At 53.1% G+C, this 26,441-nt stretch overlaps 1 protein-coding gene across 1 annotated transcript; it reads right to left on the minus strand.

The window, feature by feature from the left end:
- Window positions 1-1,817: 1,817 nt before the first annotated feature.
- Window positions 1,818-26,441, minus strand: ATP1A2 (ATPase Na+/K+ transporting subunit alpha 2). The gene is made up of 23 exons (XM_061401840.1): window positions 26,276-26,441; window positions 21,479-21,583; window positions 21,209-21,268; window positions 19,596-19,799; window positions 18,782-18,895; window positions 18,398-18,532; window positions 17,574-17,691; window positions 15,362-15,630; window positions 14,296-14,494; window positions 14,059-14,168; window positions 13,796-13,930; window positions 12,569-12,758; window positions 12,277-12,452; window positions 9,023-9,159; window positions 8,437-8,587; window positions 8,184-8,352; window positions 7,799-7,953; window positions 7,402-7,525; window positions 7,053-7,198; window positions 6,722-6,852; window positions 4,931-5,032; window positions 4,744-4,835; window positions 1,818-3,791 (listed from the first exon to the last, which is right to left on the minus strand). The coding sequence occupies exons 1-23, from the start codon at window positions 26,285-26,287 to the stop codon at window positions 3,763-3,765; spliced, it is 3,063 nt and encodes a 1,020-aa protein (XP_061257824.1). The 5' UTR covers window positions 26,288-26,441; the 3' UTR covers window positions 1,818-3,762.

The raw sequence follows: 26,441 nt of genomic DNA on the forward strand, positions 1-26,441 counted from the left end.
TCATTAAGGTCATGCCCTCTCCCCTTCTTGGGTTCTAATCACTTGGATCTGCCCAGCCTCTACTGGTCAAATGTTCACTGTCCACGCATTCCTGGCTCCCTTTGCAGCTTCCCCAGTTCATTAAACCATTGCGCTCATCAGGCTGCCTCCATGCCCATGGGTTTTCTGTTCACACTGTTGCCAATGAGTATGGCATGCTGGTTAAGGGACTGGTCTCGGGTTTGAATCCTGATTCAGATGCTTACCATTTTTGAGACAGAGTACATAATTTTGCCTTTCCAAGCCCTAATTTTCTCATCTGAAAATTAAACAATAGTTTCCATTTCACTGGATTAAGAGGATTTTTTTCATCATCCAACCAATATTTATTAATTGCCCAATACATGTCAGGCATCATTTTTTTAGGTGATAAATAAAGGTGGTGAAGAGAGAAATACTTCTGTGTACATGGAAATAATTCTGGAGGAGTCAGGCAAACATTTTTGCTTTTGTATAAGCAAAAAACTATATATGTGTGTGTGAATTATATTTATATATTTTTATACACTACCTATATCCGCCTATCTATGTAAATTTGAGGTAGTGTTCACGAATGAAAACAGAGAGAATGGGGAAAGAGGTGCCAAAAATGTTAATTTATTTGCTGTGGTCTGTGAGGACCTTGTGAAGAGGTAATGTTTAAGGGGCAATCTGTAGAAAGTGAGGCAGACAGTCATGTGAAGAACTAGAGGAATCATTTCCTGGCAGAGGGACCATCAAAAATAAAGGCCCCGAGGCAGGATTAAATGAGATTATACAACTAAAAGTGTGACATACTTACAGCACAGAGAAAGCTGCAGTTAATTCTCCTACATGTTCTATCACAATACTCACCATCACCACCACTGCTAGCGTTGTAATAAAGGGGCCAAGAGCTGACTCCTGACTGCTATCCCAAGATCCTGACACAGGGCTATAAGTTTGGTGTCTTCCTCTCTCCTGTTGTTAGGGACTCATGGGAAAACGCACACCCTCTCATCCACCCCTCCATCCCCAGCACAGAAGCATCCCTCCTTACTGCCCATCACACCCTGTCCGAGAAGATTTCTGATGTCTGCTGCTCAGTCACTCAGTTGTGTCCGACTATTTGTGACCCCATGGACTGTAGCCCACTAGACTCCTCTGTCCATGGGATTCTCCAGGCAGGAATATGGAGTGGGTTGCCATTTCTTCCTCCAGCGGATTTTCCTGACCCTGTGTCTCCTGCACCTGCAGGCAGATTCTTTACCACTGAGCCACCTGGGAAGCCTCCAACGTCCGCTACTTAGATGAATTTCAAGGATTGCATCTGCTTCTCCCTCCGTTCTTCCCCCTCCAAAGACAGCAAGTACAACAGTATAGACTGTTGACTGGTGTTGACAATCAGGGTCCTTCAGCCCACCGTCTCCTCCCCGCCATCCCGACCCTGCTGCTCATAGTAAGAGTGGCCTGCTTGTGGTCTGGCATGGAAAAAACAGACGTGGCCCTCAGGGTTCGGGCCTATAGATTCATGGACTCTTTCCTGTCCTAGAAAAGCTTGATGGCTCTTGGGGTGGGTTCAGCCATCAGGAAGGATGGCCCCACTCTATTCTCTTCCAGATCGTTCTGCAACCTAACTTCTTCCTTTCTCTCTTGCTCCACTGACATCATCTGTTCCCAGGCTGCTTCCCTCTGATCCTTGCCTCCTGCCCTCCCTACTGCCTCCTCCACAAGCCAAATCTTGCCACAGCACACACTTCAACACCACAGTCTGGGAGGGAGGCAAGTGCTAAGGATAAAAATCAGACTTGTGGAAGGGATTTCTTTCATAAAGAAATGCAACTTTATTGTTTTCAAGTACATACATACTGCCTCAAACTAATGTCTTACAAAAGGTCACCAAGTAAAGGTCTTGCAGATGCTTCTTTAACAAACACAGCAGATGATAATTAGCCCATGCATTCACTATTTCTAAATGGATATTCCTAAAGTGTCCAAAAAGTGCTGTTTTAGGAGACTACATGTGCCACCCCTAGCGATATTGTTTATGCTCTTAATTTGCTAAACAAATGCCATTTTATTCATTGTGCAAGATAAACCTTTGTCCATGGTCAATAAATCTCAAATTCATCAGGCCCAAATTAATATGGTTTCCCGTTTCGTTTTCTAAGCCCCAGGCAATGACTCGTTATTTCAAGGTACTTCGGATAAAGTAAAATTCCAGTGTATTGAAGTAATAGCCCTTGGGAGGTTTTTTGCTGGCCTGATGTTTATCTGTTGTGCTTCCTTCCTGTCTGCCTTAGGTCTTCCATTTTCCTTAGGTGTGTCTCTCACACTCTTGGTTCACCTAGGTGTCTCTCTACAGGATATTCCCAATGCCTTCTAATCTAAGCCAGGCTTAGAGAATGGGCAGTGCTGCCAATAGAGCAGAGTGCAGGTGGGGAGGAGGTTGAGGAGGAAAAGCATCTTCCTGTAGGGACCTGAAACCACCTCCCTGTCTCAAGGGAAAGTGGGCACAATGATCATAGTGTGAAGGGCTTGTGCCTGGGCGGGACAGCCCTGCGGTCTGAGAGACCAAGGCAGGACTCCTAATGCTTTCTCTCTTGTTGTCCAGAGGTTCTAACCACGTCCACGACCTAAGCTCATTCTGTGTGTCCCTGGAAGACAGGATGTTTCTGGAAACTTCTCCACCTCAATTCCAGCTCATGGCCTGGGACCTTCTTTTCCAGGGCTGGCTTGGCAGTGCCTGGGAGTGGTGCAGGTTCATCGGGGTGGGCATGATGGGGAATGGCAGCTCCCCCTCTCAGCACCACGTGGAACTTCTGAGGACTTGGCATTCTAAAGGCCAGGGTATTACCAAGGATGCTGACAGAGAGAGCTGGAGTTTCTGTGACACCTGGGCCTTGGGGACCACCAGACCACAAAGCAAGTGTCTGTGGGGAGTGCCACAGGCACCTTGAGAGTGCAGCCTCAGTGAAACTCCCCAGACTGCTTTCTGGGTCCTGCCTCTGCCTCTGCGACCCTGGAATTTGGTCTGCTGGCGGGCTACTCTAAAGGGCAGGACTCAGAGCTGGGGCCGGGACGTCCACGTCAGAGGTCCCGTCATCGACCCCTCTCCCTTCCTGCTCACCTCCTCCACCATACCCGACCCTCCCACCTGTCCGAGCAGCTCTCCTCTAGTGTTTCCTGAATGGCCTTGGCTGGCAGACAGGCCAGCTTCTCCAACCTGTTCCCTTTCTGGCCTCAGGTCCTAGCACTCACCAGGTGGATTCCAGGTCTGAAGGGGAAGCAGGGGTCAGAGTTGAGCAGGAAGCAAATAGGGGTAAAGGTGGGAAGTAGGATGAGGCTGGGGAGATAAAGGGACCTTGGTGATCGGTGACAGCTCCCCTCCCCCGGTTTAGACAGACCCCTGCCTTTCGGTGTCAATCTGTTCTCGTGGGAGGTGGGGGTGAAGGGGCAGGGACTGCGGAGGGTTGGGGTACCCCTCAGTTCCTTGGATAAGAAAGACAGCATGTGGAATGAAGCAGGATCTGGGGAGGGGATCCTGACATGTAGTGTCTAAGCTGCCTGCTCCTTGTTAGGCCTCTGGGGCAATCATCCCAAGCTAAGTTACCCTCTCCCTCAACTTGGCCTGCTGAGTTGCCTCATTGTCTAGCCCTCCCCCCCAAATATACCCTAGTGTTTTCCACCCCTACCCAATGCCATCCTGGTGACACCTCCAGGGCCCCCCATCTTCTCTGTGCCTGCTCCTTCTTTCCGACCGGCTCAGTAGTAGGTCTCCTTCTCCACCCAGCCTGTTAGAGAGATGAGGGGTGGGGTTGCATCATGAGCTTAAAAAGAGGGAAGAGATAAGTGTCCTAGGGGCTTGGGTGGCCAAGGCCAGGTGGCACAGAAGCCTGGAGGGAGGGGAAAACAGCTGTGGAAGGTGGAGAGGGAGAAGGGGACTCCAGTGAGTGGGGCCGTGGGTTAGGGGGAAGGAGAGGCCTGCTCTTAGCACAGGGGCCGGTGGGCCCAGACTGGGATGGGGGTGAAAATAGAAATGCCAACAGGGACTGTTCAAGTAATAAGTGAGTTCCTTAAGGGCAGCTGTCCATGGCTGCTGTGCAGAAATGGGGCCTGGGGTCAACAGCACCTGTGATTTTTCAGGAGAAGTCAGAAATTCAGGTTTTATGTGAAAGCCCCTAAGTTTTAGACATTAGGCCAATTGAAAAACAAACAAACAAAAAACACCCGCCCCATACAGGGCAGCCAAACCAAACGGACCATATTTGGCTTGTAGGCCATCCATTTTCGACCTCCACTAAGTGACCAAAAATGCTTGTTGGGGGAAAAAAAAACACTTGGTTGATGCCTGGGACTTGGGAGGCCTGGGCTGTAGGGCCAGTTCTGCGGCTCCTCTGTTTTTGACCCTGAACGAATCAATTCACCTCTGCCCCTCTCTTTGTCTGTAAAATGTGGAGGTGGGACTAGATGGCCTCGGAGGGCCCTTCTAGTTCCGATGTTCTGTGATTCCAGGTGGAAGGTGGAGGGCCTCAGAGACCAGTTAGGTGGGACCGGAATCTGAGAGGATGAGGTTCCGCGGAGTCAGGGCTCCAAGGTCCAGGGAGCCCAGGATGGAGGGCCCAGAGGGAAAGGCGCAAAGATCCGTAATGGGGATGGAGTCCGCGTTCAGAGCCCTGGAGGGTAGGTAGCCGACAGTGGGGGGTTGCACTTTGCGGGGTCGGGGTGAGGCACGGGGGTGCTTACCACCGGGATATCGCCGCAGGATCAGCTTTCGGACCTCATCGTAGATGAAGATAAGGAGACTGTAGGGGAAGGCGCAGAACCACCAGGTGACCCTGAAGGAAACAGAAGTGTCAGGAGCATCAGAAGTTGCTTCCGAGGTTCCAGAATTTGGCTCCTAGCAGGGGGGCCCTTCCGAGGGGACACTCACTTGAGCGGGTACATTCGGAGAGCCACGCCCATGCCCGGGCAGTAAGACAGAAAGGCCGCCAGTGCTGTCTCCTCCAGGAGCCCAAAAATCAGAATCTTGTTTCTGGAAAGGCAAAGAAAGGAGGGTAAATAGGGTTTGAGCGGAGGGCGAGAAGAGGGGGCAGAGATCTAGGGTGACCCCTGGTGGTGGAAGGGAGAGAGGCGGGAAGAAATGCCGAGGAAAGGCTACAAACGATGTCCTCCTTCTTCAAACGCCCTCTTCTGCTGCTGCTGCCGCCAAGTCGCTTCAGTCGTGTCCGACTCTGTGCGACCCCATAGACGGCAGCCAACCAGGCTCCCCCGTCCCTGGGATTCTCCAGGCAAGAACAGTGGAGTGGGTTGCCATTTCCTTCTCCAAGGCATGAAAGTGAAAAGTGAAAGGGAAGTCGCTCAGTCGTGCCCGACTCTTAGCGACCCCATGGACTGCAGCCTACCAGGCTCCTCCGTCCATGGGATTTTCCTGGCAAGAGTACTGTGTAACCAAACAAAGATTGTCTTTATTTTTTCTTCTTAATGGTTTCACCACCGATTGTTGTCTATAACACATACGTTCATTCATTGAAGAAATGTTTCCTATGTGTTGGGTGATACACAGCCCTGTGCTGGAGAAGCTTCCTTCTGGAGAATGGGGGCCTGCCCTCAGGCATCTTATAATCTTGTTAGTGCTCCAGGCACATGGCCTTTAAAAATGTCGTCTCCCCAGCAAGATGCTTTGGAAACCCCTTCAGTTCAGGACCCATGGGTGTCTTATACCTTCTCAGTGTCTTCTGCAGCCCCTGGTAGCTGCTGGTCGTAGATACTCAATGAAGAATGGTTATGTTCCCTGCTTGCTGCGCCCTGCACAGTAAGGACTCTCTGCTTCTTGTTCTCTCCTCCCTGCCTTGTCCCCATTAGTGATTTTAGCTCAGTGGAATCTCTTTCTCTTGGGCTACCTTTCTTTATCTAACAGACACTTCCCCTTCTTCTCCCTAGGATCTTAATGCTCTTAACTTCACCAGAGTTTTGGCATCTTTTTTTTTCTTCTTCTTCTTCAAGTAAGAAATTGTGACAAAACTCACGGGGATTGTGCCCATTGCTTGCAGTAATAGAAAAGAAAGAAAATGGGGGTGATACCTTCAGTACTGATCACCATCCAGGCTGGAATTGCAGAGGAAATCACTGAGTGCCCCCCGGATTCCAGGCTTTGGGATGGATGAGCCACCCAGTGTAACAGCTGCGAGCTCAGCCATTCCCCGCTGAGTGACCTCAGGCATGTCAGAGGATGTATGTGAATCACTTAGCACAGTGACTGGCACCTGTAACTCACACTAGTAGAAGGCCCGGAACTTGACTCCGAGTAACTCTCTGCCCTGCAAGAATAACACCACCATCACAAGGCAAGTGCTACGAACTGGAGCCACCTGCCAAGTGGAGGGGAACACAGGAGATCCTGTATTTAGGGCTGGCCCAAGGGTGAGGATGGGTGAGGATTAGAGTATAAGATGGAAGGAATGGAGGAAGGGACAGAAGAGGTATGGGGAGAAGATGAAAAGGAAGATGGAAGACCATCGTGAAGGAGATTTTAGAAGCAAATTGAAACTCATCAGAAATGGTCATAGCCCTCCTTCCTCTTCTCTCATCTATTTCCAACAATGCTACAGATATACAGCTGGGCAACTGCCGTCTGAGACTCCAGCAGATCTGGGCCTGTATGGGTGGGTGAGTGTGTGCTCTGCCTGGTGGGCGGGGCCAACAGGTGGTGGGCGGCGCTCACTTCATGCCCTGCTGGAAGACTGAGTTGCGGCGGGTCTTGCAGATGATGAGGTCAGCCCATTGCACGACCACAATGCTGGCAAAGAAAGCCGTGTGGCATGTGAACTCCACCACCTTCCGCTGTTCATAGGTCTGCGGGGGGCAGGCAGAGAGAGGTGAGAGAGTGAGAGGAAAGGGGAGGACCAGAGTTCATTATGCTCCAGGGCGGATGTTAAACACTGGGCACCTGCACCATCCTTAGCCTCCAATCCCACCAGCCCCGACTGACCACTCCTTTCAGGCGTTCAGCCCCACCCTATGCACATGCATCCGCACTTACGCGGCCCACTCACCCACTCCTGTCCGTAGCTGTCCTCCAAGTCATTCATGGACCGGTCATCCCAGTCCAGGCGGATTCCCAGAAGCCGCGAAGGTAGAAAACCATTCTCTGCCAGGATCACAAAGTAGGTGAAGAAGCCACCCAGAGCCTGGATCATCCCTGGAGGTGGGCAAAGGACAAAGGGCAGGGCCTGGGTCAGAGCAGGTAGCAGGGTGGAGCCAGCCCCTCTGGGCCAGAGATGGACATCGCTGACCCTTGGGGAGGCGGCCCTTGTTCTGGAATTTTGCAGGGGGATCATCCCTTCAAAAGCCAGGAAAGGCATCCTCTTGGGGTTCCCTCCTGAACCCGGGGTCTGGCCGCACCGATCTGTCCATAGGCCATGCTGATGAGCCTCTCGTTCACCAGCTTGTCCGTCTGCGGGTTTCGTGGCTGCCGCTTCATGATGTCACTCTCAGCTGCCTCATAGGCCAAGGAGATGGCAGGGACCTGTGCAAGGGGGCCGTGGGTGGTGGGGAGGGCATTTGAAGGGAGAGGGTGGGAGCAGAGGACGACCAGCAGTGAAGAATCTTCGACACCATTCAAACACTTAGTAAGTTCCCCAAACCCGCTCATCCTCCAGGCCTGTGCTTCTCTTCTCTGCAACCCTCCCAGCCTCCTCGGGTGCCCCTGCTGCACCTCTTCTTCCCTCTGCTGCCTATCCCTACCCACTGCAGCCCACGACTGCCTTGCCCCACCACCTCCTTCAACCCCTGGCCTCACCATATCAGTGCCCAGGTCAATGCAGAGGATGGTCACGGTGCCCAGAGGCAGGGGGATGTTGGCGATGATGAACAGCAGGAAAGGGGTGATCTCGGGGATGTTACTGGTCAGGGTGTAGGCGATGGATTTCTTCAGGTTGTCAAAGATCAGGCGGCCTGTGGGGAGGTCCTGAGGGCATCAGGGAGGCTGGAGGGACCCTGCCCACCCCCGGCTCCTGCAAGCATGGCTGCCCATCTTCCCAGTAGGGGGAGATTTTGTATTGGAGCTAAATCAGAAGGTGGATGCCTGAAACCCTGAGTTGAGTCTGTAATTGAGGTAAAAGGCAGGGAAGCAGCTGTGCCAGCTCGGAATCCGGGGTGCCACCCCAGCCCGTGCAGTCCCTCACCCTCCTCCACGCCAGTGACGATGGAGGCAAAGTTGTCATCCAGCAGGATCATGTCGGCGGCCTGCTTAGAAACGTCGGAGCCAGCGATGCCCATGGCGATGCCAATGTCCGCCTTCTTTAGCGCCGGGGAGTCATTCACCCCATCCCCCGTCACCGCCACAATGGCTCCCTGGGGAGAGGGTACAGCCAGAGCTGGGGGTGCAGCCCCTGCACACGCCTGGCCCTGGCCCTGGCCCCTGCCCCCCACACCCACCTGCCTCTGGCAGCCCTCCACGATGATGAGCTTCTGCTGAGGAGACGTCCGGGCAAAGACGATCTCCGTGTGATTCTTGAGGATCTCGTCCAGCTGCTCCGACGTCATATCTTTCAGGTCAGAGCCGTGCACCACACACGCCTTGGCTTCTCTGGAGGCAGGGGCAGAGCCCACTGATTCCCTGGAGCCTGAGAGCACCCCCTGCCCCTCCTCGCTGCTGCAGGGACTCCCCCACAGCTTCAGTCCCCCTCTCCTTCTGCAGCTCAGTGCCCTGCCTTTCCCACTTCTCTCTTAGAGGGGATGGCGCTCAGTCCTCCCCGTGTGGCATCACCGTGGTCATCTGCACGTGTGCTAGGCCACGTGCTGGTTACACGTATCTCGCTCCCATAGCAACCTGGCAGCGCAGAGACACCCTCATCTTGAGGAAATGGAGGCTCAGGAAGGGAAAGTGATGTCTTCACGGTTACACAGCACAGCCTGGTCACCCACTCAGGACCAGGGAACCAGAAGTTAGGGAGAGCCCGGGATGCTCGAGCGTCCTGTGGGAGAGGCTGAGTTGATGGCGAGGGGTCCTGCGGAGCCTCACCTGGGGTTGACTTGGCTAACAGGAATGTTGAGCCGGGCGGCAATGTCCTCCACTGTCTCGTTGCCTTCTGAGATGATGCCCACGCCTTTGGCAATGGCCTTGGCTGTGATGGGGTGGTCACCGGTCACCATGATCACCTGGCGGGAAGAAGAAAAGAGAGAAGGAAAGAAGCATTCCGTTCTTTTCTCCTTTTATTCCTTCCCCAAAGTCTTCCAACTAAACAGTGGGGCTGAAAGTGGGACCAATGGATAGTGGGTAGTGGGGCTGGAAGTGGGCCCAGCCAAAATGACTGAACTGTGTGTGTTTGGGAGGGAGGGTGAGAGGGAGAGATGGCAGGTTGTGTTCAGGAGATACACAGAACATTTGCCTAAATGCAGGAAAGCCTCTCTAATAGAGTAACGAGGTTAATGCGGGTCCCCTGTAAGAGGAGCCTCTAGGATTGTTTAGGAGTTTGGATTCCATGGGATACAAGGTTGTCAGAGTTGGAAAGACTTAACAGCTCCTTCATCTCACTGATGAGGAACTAAAGGCTTCGGCCGTCTGTTTTAGCCCCTTCGGTTGCAGCCCCTTCATTGCTGTAAGTCCCAGGAGCCAGGACGGACATGGCTTTCTTACTGCTCAATGTGGTGGCTGCTGGCATCCCGACTGGACTGGGCAGGGATGGGAGGGGACACCTCCTCTGGCTTTCCCTCTACCTTCCGTCTCATGCTCCTCTGCCTCTGCCATCCCTTCACCACGGGGTTCCCCGCCTCAACAGCAACGATGTTCATTGCTGCTGTTGCAGGATGGATGCAGTTGGATGAGGTGGGAGGTTAGCATCTGAGAGGCTGGATAAGAGGCTTTTATAAGCGTCAGAGCTGGCTTAGGACAGCATTTGCATGTGGGGGTTTTTGGAGTGAAACCCACAGATCTGAGAAGGAAGCCTCTTTAGGCCCCACTGCCTTCTCTTCCACCCCCAAAGGCCATACGGGCCTCCCAACTGAAAGACAGAAGCATCTTTGCAGTCCTCATCCTTCTTCACCCCCTGAGGAGTTTGGCCCTGTCCACCACCCTCTCCTTGAAGCCCTGTCCTCCCTTGGTAGGCATATTCCTGCTTTCCCAGAAACATCTCTCCTGAGCATCTTACAGACCCTTCCAATGTCAGGGCAAGTAGAACTAGTGATCTATTCCCACCACCCTCACTGAGCCTCCCTTCATCCAGTCCCTCTGTCTTCTGGATCTTCCTTGCCTCTCGATTTGAGTTTGCCCACCAAGTTCTCAAAACGTCTGTCAAGTGTTAACTCCTCCACTCCCTTTGTCGCTGCCCTCATTTGGGTCATTTCCTTGCCTGTGCTACTGTGTCACCTTCTTACACTGTCTCCCTGACTCGAGTTAACTCTTCTCCAAGTGCAGCCCCTCCTCCATGTAGGTCTAGCCTCCTAAGAGCTAGCTCTGTCCTGTGATACCTGTGACTCCCAGTGGCTCGCGGGATAAAGCCCAAGACTGGCATTTAAGCAAAGTCCTTCCAACTGGCCCTGGCCTTGGCTCCAGTCTCCATCCCAGCCACTCTGCAGCCACCTCCCAGTGCCACCCCCATGTGCCCTGAACAGCTCAACCACGACAGGGTACACGCTGTTCCCTGCTCCTGCCTTCCACTCCCTCCCTCCTTTCCAAATGCTCTTCACCCTTCGAAGACCAGATCGAATATCACGCCCTCTGTAAAACTGTCCAGTTCTCCAAGGTGGACTTAATTGCTCACTGCTGCTCTGAGTTTCCCGGACGTGCCTTCCCAGGCCTGGCGACAGTTCTGATCGTGGCAACAGGCTGCCAGGTGACAAGGGGAGCATGGGCTTTCCGGATGAGCTGGCCAGGCTTCCTCTAGCCAATCTCCCTCTTAATAGCAGTTTTATTTTGGGAAAGCTACTTACCGTTCTGAGTCTCAGCTTGTTTTATTTTTAAATGGGAGTAGTGATGCCTACCTTACAGACAAAGAGTGGTGGCAGGGTTCAGAAATCACATATATGTACATATATACACACAAGTGCTTGAGTGTGATGGTTAAAAAATAGCAGATGCCTTGGTTCAAATCCCAGCTCTACCACTTACTAACTCTGAGGCCTTGGGCATGTTACTCTAAGCCTCAGCTTCCCTTCTGTAAAAAAAGGGAAAATAGTAGTGCCTACTTATAGGGTTGTAGTGAAGATCAAATGAGATCATGCGGATTTGGTGCTTAGAATAGTACCTGATACATATTCTGGTGGTGGTTGCTGTTTAGTTGCTCAGTTGTATTCAACTCTTTGCAACGCCATGGACTATAGCCCGCCAGGCTCCTCTGTCCATGGGTTTCTCCAGGCAAGAATACTGGAGCGGCTTGCCATTTCCTACTCCAGGGATCTTCTCGACCCAAGGGTCAAACCCACGTCTCTTGAGTCTCCTGCTTCGGCAGGCAGATTATTTACCACTGGCGCCAATATAAAGCCTCACAAAACAATGGACTCTTTTTATTATTAGAGTATCTGCCCCTTAGCAGGTGCGCAAAGACCCTAGCTGTTGAAATTGCTCTGTGATTAATTTTAAGGCATCTTTCCCCCAGAGGGATCATGAACTCTGGAGGCCAGGCACTGTATCTTATTTGTTTTCGTATCCCCAGTGCCCGGTTCAGCCCTCAATAGACAGACTGAGTTGAACTGATTTGGGAGTAGGTGAGATGTTGAAAAAGGAAGAACAAATGATGGCCTCAGAACTGGCAACTGGACAGGCTAAGAGTGGTAAAGAGCTGTATCTTGGAAACAAGAAAGTAACCAAGATGGAAGGGACTTTTGTTTGTTTGTTGAACACCAGCACCTTGAACAGTGCCTGGTACATACTTGGTAAACAATAAAACATTGTTGAATGAAGCACACACGTAGCACAGAAGAGGGAGTAGTTGTTGAGAAGGTCTAATCTCATCCCAAACAGCTAGAGAGGAGTGGGCAGTGCCTGGGAAGGGGAAAACAACTAGATCTCCAAGACAGGGGTGCCTGATCAGCTTGAAATCAGAGTGGAAGGAGCTGTGCCCTGGAGAGAGAGAGGATGGGCATGGAAGACTGGTTACTCTGAGCAGAAGGACCAGAGTGAGAGTCTAAGGCAGGGCTGAAACTTTCCTTGCAGATGGACAGCTTCTCCTCTTGGTCAGTGGGAAGGAGGCCACCCGTGGTCGTGTCTCCCCAGGGAAGCAGCCCTCACATCCCCTGGACCTTTGGTGTTTGGGAAGAGGGACGAAGTGAGGCCGGTACCTTGATGCCTGCACTCCGGCACTTGCCCACAGCATCGGGAACGGCAGCCCGTGGAGGGTCAATCATGGACATGAGCCCCACGAAGCAGAGCTTCTCTGTGGGAAAGTTCAGCTCATCCGTGTCAAATTTGAAGCCCCGAGGAAACTTTGCAGAGGGCAGATTCAGTTGACAGAAGCCTGAAGAGGGCAGATGGGAGGAGTGAGAGCAGGCTGGTGGTCACTTGGGTGTCCCCCTGCGCCCCTCATCCCAGGGAGGCCTTCCTGAGCCCTGCTCCCTGCTTCTGTCCCCTCACCCAGGACGCGCTCCCCGAGCCCTCCCAGCTCCAGGTAGGCATTCTGGAAGGCATCTTGCATCTCCTTGTCCAGAGGGATCTCCTTGCCCTGCACCAGGATGGAGGAGCAGCGGTCCAGGATGCGCTCAGGGGCTCCCTTCATCACCAGCACGTGGCTCTGGGGGCTGTCTTCTCGCTCGTGGATGGACAGCTGGAGAGAGGACAGGCAGTTACAGAGGGGGCCAGACTTGTCTCAGAAGCTCCAGCACCCAGCACGGGGCCTGGCAAAGAGCAGAGGATGGTAAGATTCCCTTAATAAAATAACCCCTGAGCCATTGACCACTAGCAACATAGCGAGAGTCTCTGTGTGTGGATGGGTGTTTGGACCTCATAGTCATAACCCTGCAACCTGCCGGTCACTTTCCCATATGACATTTATTCACTCAGCAGATATTTACTCTGATCACTTAGGACAGGCCCTGGGCTACGGGCGACGTGGCTCCGTCATCAGCATGCCCCATCACCATACTGGGTTCAGGGGACTTTACCCATATGGCTTTTTAGATTTTATTTATTTATTTATTGGCTGCGCTGGGTCTTCGTTGCTGCATGAGCTCTTTCTCCAGTTGCGGTGAGCAAGGTCTATTCTCTAGTTGCAATGTGTGGGCTTCTCATTGCCGTGGCTTCTCCTGTGGAGCATGGGCTCTAAAGCACACGGGCTTCAGTAGTTTGCAGCTCTTGGGCTTTAGAGGACGGGCTCAGTAGTTATGGTGCCTGGGCTTAGTTGCCTTGAGGCAAGCGGGATCTTCCGGACCAGGGATTGAACCCGTGTTCCCTGACTTGGCAGGCAGATTTTTAACCATTGGACCGCCAAGGAAGCCCCACCCCTATGGTTCTGAGGCTGCTGTCCTGGCATGTAACAGGGACAGGCTGGGGGATACCCTAAGGATATTTCCAAAGTATGATTCAACTGAATGGAATGGAACTGTTGGGGGACTGGAGCCAGAGGATGTGGAGAAGAGTTGAGAGGGTGGCAGCTTATAGAAACAAGAAACAAAGATTTGGGAGCTGGGGACAGGAGTTGGTTGCAACCAGACGTCTGGTCATCCATGCTGCCAGGGGGATGAGGCAGGGGTGAGAGGAGCTGATGCTCAGAGGGCCTCTCTCTGCCTGAGGATTCCCCCTTGACTTTGTGTGCCCCTCACTCCCATCCCTTCCTCTCCTCCTGACCCGGCATCCAAACCCCACCTGGTACTTATTGGTTGAGTTGAAAGGGATCTCTGCCACCTTGGGGTTTCTATCCCTCATCTTCCTCACGGAGCCGCAGGACAGCTCAATGCACTTGAGGAGAGCTGACTCGGAGGCGTCACCTGCTGTGTCCCGCTGCCAACAAGCAGAATTCAGTGTCACAGTGGAGGACCAAGCACACCATCCTCTGGGCAGCCACAAGGTGTGAAAGGGGAAGCTGTGTGTCAGGAAAGGGGGTAGACTGCGAGGACCCCCCACCTTACCTTAGACACAGAGATGTTTTCCTGCCCTGCCTTGAACACAGCACGGTTGCAGAGACCAGCAATCCGGGATAGGGCAGTCCATGTCGGGGATCGTTTGTCAAAAGTGGCCCCTGGGAGGAAAGGAGGGACAAGAAGGAGGTTGGCTCCACTTTAGAGTCCTTATCTCATCCCACCCGCCCTGCCAACCCCGGTGCTCTGAACATCCCCCCCCCCCGCTCGGGTAGAGCGCCCAGTCACCAGACTGATCTTCCGTGGTGTCGGCCTCATGGATCTGATTGTCGAACCACATGTGGGCGACGGTCATGCGGTTCTGGGTGAGGGTACCGGTCTTGTCGGAGCAGATGGTGGAGGTGGAGCCCAGAGTCTCCACCGCCTCCAGGTTCTTCACCAGGCAGTTCTTCCGAGCCATGCGCTTGGCTGTCAGGGTCAGACACACCTGGTAGAGAGAGTGGGCAGTAAAAAGGGCTCCACCTGGAGCTGGAGATGACCTTGTTCTTACCCCAGACCATGGCTCTGTCCCTTCTCTCTTGATCCTACTCCATGAACATGGAGAGGGACCTAGGTGTAAGTCGTGAATGTGTGCCACTTTAGACATGTTGAGCTGAGATCATGTATATTTAGGTGAAATGTCCAGTAAGGAGTTGCAGGTGTTTGGCCAGAGCAGGGTGTAGGTATGTGCGTGTCATCAAAATGGAACAGGCACCAGGGACTGGGAGGAGAAGAGCTCACTCGGGTGCATTAGGAGATGAACAGAACACTGAGGCCTGACGACCAGTGAGGGGTGGGGAGAAGGAGACGCTGCAGGGAACAGGGGAGAGGAGAACCGGGGCAGCAACCTGTCGCAGCCCTCCGCAAAGGAGAGAATGCTAGGGACGTGGACAGCAGTATCCATTTCAGCAGCACAGTGAAGGGTGGGAGCTGAGGAAAGGTCACTGGATTTGCTAGTCACTCACTGGTGACCTTTGAGAGGCTTGACAGGAGGGTTGGCCAGGACGAGCTCCAGATGGCAGTGGAGAGATGACTAACGAGGGTTGTGAGGAATGGTGACTAGCAAGAGCCCTGGGAGCAAAACTGAGTGCTAAGACACAGCCCAACCTGAGACTTTTCTTACTCAAACTCTGAGCCAGGCACTAAAGCGGACTTTTTCAGACCCACATTCTAAGCCATGTAGTAATGAGAAATCGAATGTGTGATTTTAGAGACTAAATTGTGAAAAAATTGCAGAAAAGCTATAAGCCTCTCTTGCTTTTGAGGCAGGGGAGCAGAGCCCTCCCCAGGTAACCCCTCAACCTGACCCACTCACGGTGACAGTGGCCAGCAGGCCCTCAGGCACGTTGGCCACAATGATGCCGATAAGGAAGATGACCGCCTCCAGCCAGCTGTAGCCCAGGATGAGGGACAGCACGAAGAAGGAGACCCCCAGGAACACGGCCACCCCTGTGATCAGCTGAATGAAGTGCTCAATCTCCATGGCTATGGGCGTCCGCCCAACCTCCAGGCCTGAGGCCAGAGTGGCTATACGGCCCATCACCGTCCGATCACCTGTGGCAATCACGATGCCCCTGGCAGTGCCTGCAACACAGGAAGGGATACCAGGTCGGGTACCTTGGGGATCCTAGGAACTGAAGTCCCTTCCTGCTTCCTGGGAAAGGAAAGCCAGCACAGCGTGCATAAGCCAAGGACTCCCATCCTGGAGGGTGCCTCCAGAAGACTACCTCCCTTGGCTTCCTCTCCCAGGACAGATGGCCAATCCCAGAACTCAGTGCAACAGCACGTTATTCTCTCTTATACTTGGACCTGGGGCGGGGGTAGGGGGCAAATCCTTGCAAATAAACTCAAAGTTCACATTGAGGAGATTCAGTGAATGAAATAAAAGTATTGCCTGTGGTTATTTCAGTAAAATCAATCTCATCTCTTAGATCTTGTGTGTGCTTAGTCATGTCTGACTCTTTGTGACTCCATGGACTGTCACCTGCCAGGCTTCTCTGTCCATAGGATTTCCCAGGAAAGAATACCGGAGTGAGTTGCCATTTCCTTCTCTAGGGGATCTTCCTGACCCAAGGATCAAACCCACATCTCTTGCGTCTGTTGCATTGGCAGGTAGGTTCTTTACCACCGCGCCACCCTGGAAGCCCTAATCTCACACTTGTTATCATTTAAAAATATAACAATATTTTTGAACACAATATATTGTGTTTGTAAGTAAATTTGTAAGTAAAGCACTTATGGATTTTCCATGTAGGCATAAGTTTTTGTTTCTCGACACTAGGTACAAATCTCTCTAGAAGAAGCTAGGCAACCACTAGCTCTTAGGTAGACATTCCAGGGGTACTCAGGGGAGGAAGTGCACTGTTGTGGAAAGAGCATGCATCGGAACCCGCCAAACCTGGGTTTGCATCCTTGTGTGAATTCCTTCCTACTGATTTTAATAATGAAATGAGACAGTGCTGTGATATACCTAAAGCAACATCTGGCACATAGTAGGCCCTCCAAAAACATTAGTTCCATTCATTTCCTCTCCTCTCTCCAAAGTCAGTTCAGGGTAATCATTGGCATGTTTTACGAGGCATTTTTACCAATTGTGGGAAATGCAGAACAACTTTCAGAATCTCAGGACATTAAAACTTTAGGAAACAATGTGTGGTGATATTTTTTGCTGTGAATCCAACTTGCTGAAGGAAGGGAAAAGCCCAGAGAAACAGAACACACTGCAGAGAAATGAGATACAAGAAGGGAGAGGTGTGTGTGGAGGGGGGAAGGGGGAGGCGGCAGATACAAGGCCCGTTTGACCCACTTTCTGAGGCTCATTGTCTAGTCAGACACTTCCTCCCACCAGCTCAACTCAGCCCCCGACACCACTCACAACCACAGAGGGTAGGGTTTCGGGTGGGCCTGGACTCCAGCCACTCGGCGGTGACAGCTCTGGGGCCTCTTCCTGGCCTTTGGTTATCTCTAGAAGCCAGAGCTGAGGGCCCACCGGGCAGCCTGTGCATGACCAACAGTTCCTTTGGTGAAGCCCAGGCCTGGAGGCGGCCTGAGGAAAGGCCCGAGTGTTCACCTGGACCGGATGCTTTCTTACCCCTTCCCCAGTCTGGGTCCTGCTCAAACAAGAGTCAAGAGGTGAAGCAACTAGCCCTAGAACCAGGAGTGAAGGGGGCCATCAGTCAAACCAAAGACTTCTAGGAGTTGAGGCTGGTTTGGGGGATGTGTGTGTGTGTGTGCGTGCGTATAGTGGTCTTGGCTCATATCTGAAGGCTTAGGAACCCGCTCTGTCCTGGGGTGGACAGAACAGAGCTCTTACTGTGGGGAGGTAGCTATTCCATGGGGTCACACTGCTGGAGAGATTATTCCTATAATACTCAGGGCTCCAGACCCTTTGATTCCCTTCTCCCTAGCCAGGCTCTTGACAAGCAAGCATGGCCACAGCCCCATGGGCCTGCCTGGGGACCCACGATTCAGGCTCCTCCCACAGCTGCTGCTGGAAGCAGGGGCTCCCCACCAGGCTGGTCTCTCACCTTCCACACAGTTGGTAGAGAAGAAACAGATATTGCGGGTCTCCAGGGGATTCTCGTGGGTGAACTCGGGGGAGCGGGTCTGGGGTTCTGACTCGCCTGTCAGGGAGGAGTTGTCCACCTGAGGAGAAAGGCAGTGTGGGGGTCATCAGATAGGCAGACACGCTCGTGCACACACAGCTGTGTCCTGACTCCAGCCACACTCAGTCACCATGACACTGGAGACAGAATTACACTTGCTCTCATCACATATTTATAGTGTTACTCAGCTATTGTCCCTGCTCTGGTTTGGAATCTGGGCTCATCGACTTCTTCTGTGACCTTGAGCTGGTTACTTAACCAATAGTGCTTCTGATTTACTCTTCTTTAAATGGAAATGGAAGCAGAATGTCTGCACTGCATACCTACAGGGGGCGCCACTAACTCTGTAGTCTGTGAAAACGGCACTGTCTATGGTTGTGTGGGGAATGACTATGTGACCACGCACAACATCCCTGGGTGATTACACCACTCTGCCAGAGTTAAATTAGATAGCCTGTGTGAATGTCTATGAAGCATCTGACACATACTCAATAAATTGTTGCTATGAAGTGGATATCAAAGAAACTCAAAGAAACACCCGGGGTGCAGAGCATTCATGGCACACAGATATACAAGCAAACAATGCGCAAGCTCTCGCATAGGACAAGGTGGGGCTGGGCACTGTGGGGGCAGGTGTTGACGCCTGGACCCGAGTCTCCCAAACTTTAAGCCTCTAGCTGGCCCCTCGCAGCCTTAGACAGCTTGCTTTTTAGACTCCGCCAGTAGCTCTGACACGGCACCCTCACCTTGCAGCCATGAGAAGAGATGATCCGGAGGTCAGCGGGCACGCGGTCCCCACCCTTCACCTCCACCAGGTCGCCCACCACCACCTCCTCCGCGTTGATCTGCATCTTCTCTCCTTCTCGCACCACAAGGGCTTGCTGCGGGGAAGTTGTGCTCATCTCTACCCCGACCTTCCTCTTGCACCCGTCTCCCCCCTCACCTCCAACCCCATCAAGGAGAAGGACAAACCCGGCACCCTTAGAAACAAGATAGGTCCCAGTGTGGAGAACTGGAGGGTCTTTTCTGCCCAAGCCTCCTTCTCTGAGCACAAGGAGTTGAGAAGAGCTAAGCCAGACTCTCCCAGAAACCTAACGCCCCAGCCCACAGCCCAGCCCCCAGCCATCTACCTGAGGCACCATGTTCTTGAAGGAATCCATGATCTTGGAGCTCTTGGCCTCCTGGTAGTAGGAGAAGCAGCCAGTGACGATGACCACAGCTGCCAGCACCACGCCCAGATAAAGCTGGTAAGGACAAAGGCTTTGAGGGACCTGACTTTCCCCAGCCCTAGAGGGACAGCTGCCACTCAGGGTGAGAGTTTAGTGCCTCCTTTGTTTGTGTCTGAAAGTGAGAGTAGTGGAAGAAAGTCCTCTCCCACCCCACCCCCCAACCTGCTAATCCCCAGCCACCTAAGACTAGAGGGGATGGGGAAATTGTAGGGAGTTCCCAGGACTAGGGCTTCTTGAGCGGGGAAAGACCTGGGGGTGGAGACAAGTCCACTTAAGTGTGAAGGAACAAGGAGAGGCTGTCTCCACCATGAGTATGTGTGTTGGAGGGGGTGTTTCTAGATGTGTATAGAAGGCTTCCTGGTGGCTGAAACGGTAAAGAGTCCACCTGGAGGTCAGGAGACCTGGGTTTGATCTCTGGGCAGGAAGGTCCCCTGGAGGAGGTCCCAGTAACCCACTCGAGTATTTTTTCCTGGAGAATCCCATGGACAGAGGAGCCTGGCAGGCTACAGTCCATGGGGTCACAGAGTCAGACCTGACTGAGCAATTAACACTTTCACTTTCAGAAGCCTCACCCCTTTTCAGTCCAAAGAGCTGAAGGGCTGTGGGATTGTACAAGAGGTCTTGCTCCCTGCCTCTCCCCGACCCACTGTACTGAAGATTTAGGGCTACAGGACAGAGTCATTGGCTGGTTCAGAGGTCAGGTGTGCTGGCTTACATTGTCGTTGGACGGTTCATCCTCCATGGCAGCCTGGATGCCAAAGGCCAGGAAGCAGAGGATGGCCCCAATCCACAGTAGGATGGAGAAGCCCCCGAAAAGCTGACGACAGAACTTGACCCACTCAGGGGTGGTCGGGGGTGGGGTGAGGGCATTGGGTCCATCCCGAGCCAGAATGTCCTGGGCCCGCTGGTTGGTGAGGCCCTGAGGGAGGTGAAGAGAGGTGAGGGAGCTGATCTCACATCCAGAACCAACCTGGCCCTTCACCATTTCCCGGCAGGAACCTCACAGGGGCATAATGTCCAGGTGGAGGGAAAAATCCCACCTGGTTGGAAGGGGTGGGGGTCATCAGGAGAGGCCACATGGAGGAGGTGGCATTTGCAATGGGTGTTGGAGGTTTTGAAGGCTGAGGATATGGGTTGTGGCTCCCCCAACTCTGGTCAACCTTGGGTTGAGACACATTTTGGTTAGGGCCCCAGTAATCTCCTCTGGAGGCAGCCTGGATAAGGCTCTCTGAAAAGACATCTTTCTTGGCCCCGTCCCCCGACCCTGCCTCATCTCTCTCGTCCTTCAGATTCTCCCCTTCACCAAGGATTCAAGAAGGTCCTACATTATTGACCATCAATGTCACACAGCCTTGGTCTCCACTCATCACTTTCCCCAGAAAGCTTCACCTCGCCCTTTATCCTGAGCCCAAGGCTGGCCCAGACATCCCTCTCTGGTCCCCTTGTATCCCAGGCATGATTCTAGGGCTGCACTCACCACAAGGCACTGGACTGCTAGATTTTGAGCTCCTTGAAGGCAGAAGCCATTTCTTAACTATTTTTCTATCTGTCCTCTTGCTTATTCAATAAATGTGTACTGAGCGCCTACACGTCAGGCAATCGAGTCAGAGCTAGGCTCCAGGGATGGACAAGAGCCACAAGTCCCTGCCCTGTGAAGCTGATGATCTCATGAGGGGATACACGATAAACAGACATTACCGCCCGATAGTGAAACATGTTGTTTTAAAAAATAAGGTAAGGTCAAGGATGGGGGCATAGAATTTTCAAAAAGGCAGTCAGGGAAGGCCTACATTTTTGATGAATGACTTATTACTTTTCAAAATGATGGGCTTGGTAATGTGACGTGCCACCAACTATTGACGTAATCAAGGGAAGTTACTCTCCCCAAGTGTCCTTGCTTTAATGAACAGGGCTCCATACCTGGCTTGTTGTAAGACTCAGGAAAGTGGCTAATCTTACCCCAGTGCTACGTGCATAGTGGGCGCCCAGGGCTTTACTGTGACAGCAGTCCTGGGTTCCCTCACTACTACAGGTATGTCAGTTCCATGAGAGGTGTCACTGAGCTGCTGCCCGGAGGCCCTCTGGGGCCTTGGGGTGTAAGGAGCCCTGGCTTCCAGGCAGCCAGGGAAGGAGCTATAGACTAAGAAGCAGATGATCTGCACCCTAGTTTTGGCTTTGCCACCAACTAGTCCCTCATCTCTGGCCTTGGGTTTCCTTAACCATAAAGAGGGTTGGATTTGAATTTTAAAGCTCCTTTTTCCCTCAGGCTCTCTCAGGGAAAAGCTTCTCTCACCTCTTTGGTGCTTCCCTAGACACCCCTTCACTGACCTTGGACAGATCCACTTGGTACTTGCGGCCCAGCTCATCCAAGGACAGCTTGTGGTCATCCTGGGGAAGGGAAAGCAAGTTGCTTTGGGGAAGAAAGCTGAGCATGTCTAGAATGCATCTGAGGGCACTCAGAGCGCAGCAGGGGAGCAAGGAGCATGCGAGGCTGGGCGCGGGCATCCAGGAGTGCACGGGCTGCATGGGAGACTTTCCCACGTGGGAGACCCAGCGTAGGAGATTTTCCCATGGCCTGCAGGGCAGGCTGGGGCTCACCATGGCCACTTCCTTCTTCAGCTCATCCAGCTCCTTCTCTTTCTGTTTCTTCTTGCCGCCCCCATTTTCCGCAGTGGTGGCTGCAGGCGAGTACTCGCGGCCGGCCTGCAGGAGGAAGGGAGGACCTAGGGAGTCAGGGAGGCTGGAGCTTCTATTCCGACTGAAGGACTGGGAGCCCAGGCACTGGGAGTGGAGGCCAGTGGATTCAAAGTCAGTGGTCATCCCAGGGGAGGAGAGGGGATGCAGGGTGTCAGGGACCCCAGGCCCTCTGTTTTCAAACTGTTGGCAGAGTCCTGGGGCTCTGTGTTTGAACTTTAGGAAAGGCCGAGGGGCTCAGGACTCAGGAGCCCACCTTTAGCTGTTTAGTAGCTGGGCTTCTGCTAAGATTTTGTTTGTTGAAAGAACCCTTAAAGTAAAATAAACAAAAAGCTAAAAACCACCATCTTACACTATTTGGAGTTCTGGAAGGGACTGGCTGGGAGAGTTCATCCAGTGGGTAGAAGCACCCTGTGGGAATGTCTTTGTCTCAAAGTGTGACTGCTTGACTCAGAGGGGAGAAGAGAGAGTTAGGAATTTGGGGGGGTAGGAGTCTTTGGGGAGTCAGGGATCAGGGCAGAGAAGTGTCTAGAGGAGGGGGGAGCCCTAGTGTCTGGTGGTGGAGTGTGGAAATGATGGGCAGGACTCACAGACTGAGAAATCAGTAGCTGGAGGGTCAGTACCTCCAGGAAACGGGCACTCAGAGTGTCCTTTTGGGCAGGCCTGCCTGTGACGGGGTAAAAGGCGATTTACAGGACACGAAGCCTCAAAGCACAACTGGGTGAGGAGAGGACGGGGCCCTATTTGTCTAAATAGAGAAGAGATCATCTCTGAGGATAAATCTGAAACTGAAGATGCATGGGACTCCTAGGGCCAGACATTCCTGGGTCCTCTGGTGAAGTCAGGTGGACATTCTAACTGGAGTTTCCCAAGGTCACCATTTCCCCCTCCTCTTACGGGTCAGTGGGCTCCTCATCGCCCCCAGGCTTCCGGGGTCTCACAGGGGACTTTGTGGGGAGAGGGTGAGGAAGCTTTCCTTCCAAGGGGTCTTGGGCGATAGGACAGGAGGGGCTGAGGAGGCCTGGCGTGGCGTGGCCAGTGCCTGCTCGCTCCCTCTTCCCCAGGCTCCTTTCCCAACTCCTTCAGGCCGTGGCGTCCTTGTTGCCAAGGCACTGCTCAGTTGCTGTCCTGTGCCTCTACTTCTCCTGGATCCCAAGTGCCAGGCCAAGGCTTCAGGGATTAGTGTTTCTATAGAAACACTCCTATCTTTCCCATAAAGAGAGGATACCTGGGTGGGATTTACATCAAAGGCTTTGTCCCCCCACCCCCACCCCCGCTTTTTTTTTTCAGGATAATGCTTAAAAAAAAAAAAAAAGACCTTTTCTTTTAGAGGAGTTTTAGGTTGACAGCAAAGCTGAGCAGAAATTACAGGTTCCCATATATCTCCTGCCCCCACGGGCATGGCCTCCCCTACCATCAACATCTGGCACCGGCGGTACATTGTTACAATGGATGAACCTACATGGATATATCATTATCACTCAAAGTCCATAGTTTACATTAGGGCTCATTCTGTGGGTTTGGATGAATGTGTAGTGACATATGGGCTTCCCTGGTGGCTCAGAAGGCAAAGGATCCACCTGCAATTCTTTACCATGGAACCTGGCATTGATCCTTGGGTTCGGAAGATCCCCTGGAGAAGGGAAAGGCTACCCACTCCAGTATTTTTGCCTGGAGAATTCCATGGACAGAGGAGTCTGGTGGGCTACAGTCTATAGGATCACAAAGAGTCAGACACAACTGAGCAACTAACACTTTCATTATAATGACATATATCCACTATTATAGTATATAGAGTAGTTTTACTGCCCTAGAAATCCATTGTGCTCAAGGATAATACAATTTTTTCCCATCAAAGAGGAGCAATCCAAGGAATGTGACAGCTGCCCTGATCACAAGAGATCATGCATCTAGCACCTAGATTCTAGCACTAGAAGAAATAGAAGTCTGACCAGTGAAATCAGGAACTGGGGTGGGGGCAGTGCAGTGAGAGGTGGACACCGTTATCGCCTAGATAATGCCTAATGATCTATTTAGAAGGATGTGAGCTCTCCTCGGCTGTGTTGCTCAGAAATGCTCTTCTCAGCAAAGATGACCGGTAAATCTTGCATTTGTTTTCATGTGAAGCATCTATGAATCAGGGCTACTTTTGGCGTCCTGAAGGCTCTCTTCCTGGGGAGACTGAAGCAGCTCAACAGAAGGTGTGGGGAAGGGTTGTGAGTGGTACCTCTCCTTTCCCCAGTGACTTAGGGGGACTCATTGAATTGAATGTTTTGAAAAGTCCTAGATTCACCAATCTAATTCTTTGGATCCTGTCCTTGGTGGGACAGGGCTGAGAATGGTTGAAAAGCATTGAAGAGCCAAGAGGCAAGAGACAAGGCTAAACAAGCTTCTCTGTGACCCTCCACAGCTCCTAGGGTAGGATGAGGCCTGAGCATGCACAGAGGATTAGGCTACGACTGGGGGCCAAGGAGTAGAGCTGAGAATTTCTGCATACTTAGATATGAAATAAAGTTTGTGAAAATTGGAATCATAGGTATGGCTTTAAAAATTTGCCAGCCCACATATGCATGTCTGGCATGTACAGATGATGGCTGAGCAGCAACCCCCAAGTGCCCACCCTGCTCTCTTGCAGGCAGTCACAGAGCTGGGGACACACTGCCCTGTCCCCTCTCCCATCCTGGCAGAGATCTCAGGCTCTGCAGCCAGGAGCCTGCGGAGATCTGGGGCCAGCGGGCTGCTCAGGCAAGAAAGAAAGAGAGGAAGCAAGGACCACCCCCCCTTTCTCCCTCCCTCATCCACAAGTCCACAAGTCCCCCTCTCTGGACCTTGAATGCTGAAGGAGAACAGAGAGTTCTTTCTGAGAGAGCCCAGGGCCAGGACACAGTGGGGGCAGCTGGAAATCAGCCATCGCTCCCCCCACCGCTGCCCTTCGGTGGCAGCTGGAGCAGGCTCCCTCCCCACCCGGCTGTCCCTCCCCCCAGCTCCCACGCTGCCCTTCGACGCCACAGGGGGAGGCCACAGGGGGAGGTGGTGACAGTGAGCTCTTGCTCTGCAGGGAGCAGGGGATGTGGATGGGGGTGCCTTCCCTCTTTGGGGGTCTCAAGGCTGGTTGAACTCTAAGCTGCAAGCCCTAAGGGGCCCCAGCCTCAGTCTGAACAGAACCAGACCTACTCCCTGGCTTGCTACTGGGGGTGGATGGGAGGGAATTCGTGGGCACTGGGGGAAAAGCGCAGGCCCCTGAAGAAGTCAAGGTCAAATCGCTTCTCAAGCAGGACTTCTTGAGCTGGGTCTACCCTGTGCTAAGGCAGAGGAGGGGAGAGGTCAGCGGTCCTGTGCCTCAGCTGGGGACTCCCGCTCCCTGCGGGGAACAAAAGACGTCAAGGTGCAGCTGAGAGTCCCCAGACAGTGTATCTTCCCACGGCTGTGAGCTCTTCCTCTGTGAAGCCCACAAGTCAGAGACAGCTCTTCACAGACCCTCACGTGCCCCCACATGGTGACATCTATGCCCACTCATGCTCGAAGGCCTGCACATTTGCAAAATTGTCTCCTGAGACACAAACACAGGTGCTCACCCAGGAATATCTGTATCAACCGCAGTCTATGGAGAATGCATGAGTCACCAACACACACACACACACACACACACACACACACACCCCAGTTCTATTTATAGCTCCCACCCCAGCTCAGGAACCCTGGTGTCCAAGCTCAGAGTTTTCCCAGCTGCTAAACTTAGTGCGAAACCACGTCCTTGCCTGACCCTCCCAGCCCCAGAGATGCCCCCACAGTTCCCCCTGGCACACTCTTTCCTCAGCACCCTCCCATCCCTGTTGTTCCCCAGACCCTTTTCCTCTCTGCTGTCTTCGGCCAACATTCCACAAAAGGAAAACCGCTAGGCGCAGGATGTAAAGGGACTGGATCCCTTTTCTCCATATGGAAATTTCATTTCCAAGAATTCAAAGCCCTGGCCCTGCCCCCCTCTGCCCTGGTGGTTGTTAATCTTCCCCTTGGCATACTCAGTGCTGCAGAATGCCACAGGCTGGGGTGGACTGAGGGGGGTGCCGGCAGCTCTCACCAGCCTCTGGGAAAGTCCTCGAAGTATGTGGCTTGGAGCTGGAGGACAATGCTGCCTGCGACGCGCAGGGGTGCTGGACAGGGGGACTCAGGGCACATTTGCTTTCCTCCACGCACTCCTCCCAGCTGTCCTGGGAGCTCAGGGCCCCTGGAGCTGGTGTGCACAACTGCTTGGTGACTCAGGAGTGGACGGCCCCTGTCCCTCTCTCCCACCTCACCTTGGATCCCCATCCCCCAGGCTGAGACTCCTAGAGGAACAGATAGTTTCAGCGGGGGGCGAAGGTGGGGAGCATTGACAGTGGCACAGATCCCTGCAGCTGGGAGGCCAGAGGGTGGTGATGGGGATGTGGTGGGGAGGCGCAGGGACAGAGATGGGGCGGGGAGGCGGCAGCGCTGGAGGAGATGCGGGGCTGGGCTGGGGGCTGCTGCCGCGGAGGAGGAGAGCACAGCGGGTGGTGAACGCTGCGGGTCTGTGCACACAGCCATGCTGGAAGACTCTTCGTTCTTCCACTGCTCCTCCCTCCACATCCCATCCTGACCTCGTCCTTTCCCGCCAGCCTCCCTCACATCCAGAGAGCCCTACGGCTCCCTCCAGAGTGACCCCTGCTCTTTGGAGATACTCACCCCACGGCCCATCTTGGGGCAGAGTGGCTGAGGGACCTAGACGGGAGAGGTCGCCAGGAGGAACCCAAGCCCAGATCACCAGTCTGGGGCAGTGGCCAGAGACCCCGGCAGACAGAACGAGACAGTGAGCAACAGGGTAGCTTTAAATAGGTCCCTCTCCCCCTCT

Source organism: Bos javanicus, chromosome 3 (assembly GCF_032452875.1).
Source record: "Bos javanicus breed banteng chromosome 3, ARS-OSU_banteng_1.0, whole genome shotgun sequence".
Lineage (NCBI taxonomy): Eukaryota > Metazoa > Chordata > Mammalia > Artiodactyla > Bovidae > Bos > Bos javanicus.

Excerpts from the sequence above, each read along its gene's own strand:
- ATP1A2 (XM_061401840.1), bottom strand. Across the intron at positions 7,199-7,401 it reads CATGGCCTATGGACAGATCG|GGATGATCCAGGCTCTGGGT; the intron begins GTGCGGCCAGAC and ends GCCCACCTCCAG. Across the intron at positions 6,853-7,052 it reads ACAGCTACGGACAGGAGTGG|ACCTATGAACAGCGGAAGGT; the intron begins GTGAGTGGGCCG and ends TGCCCCCCGCAG.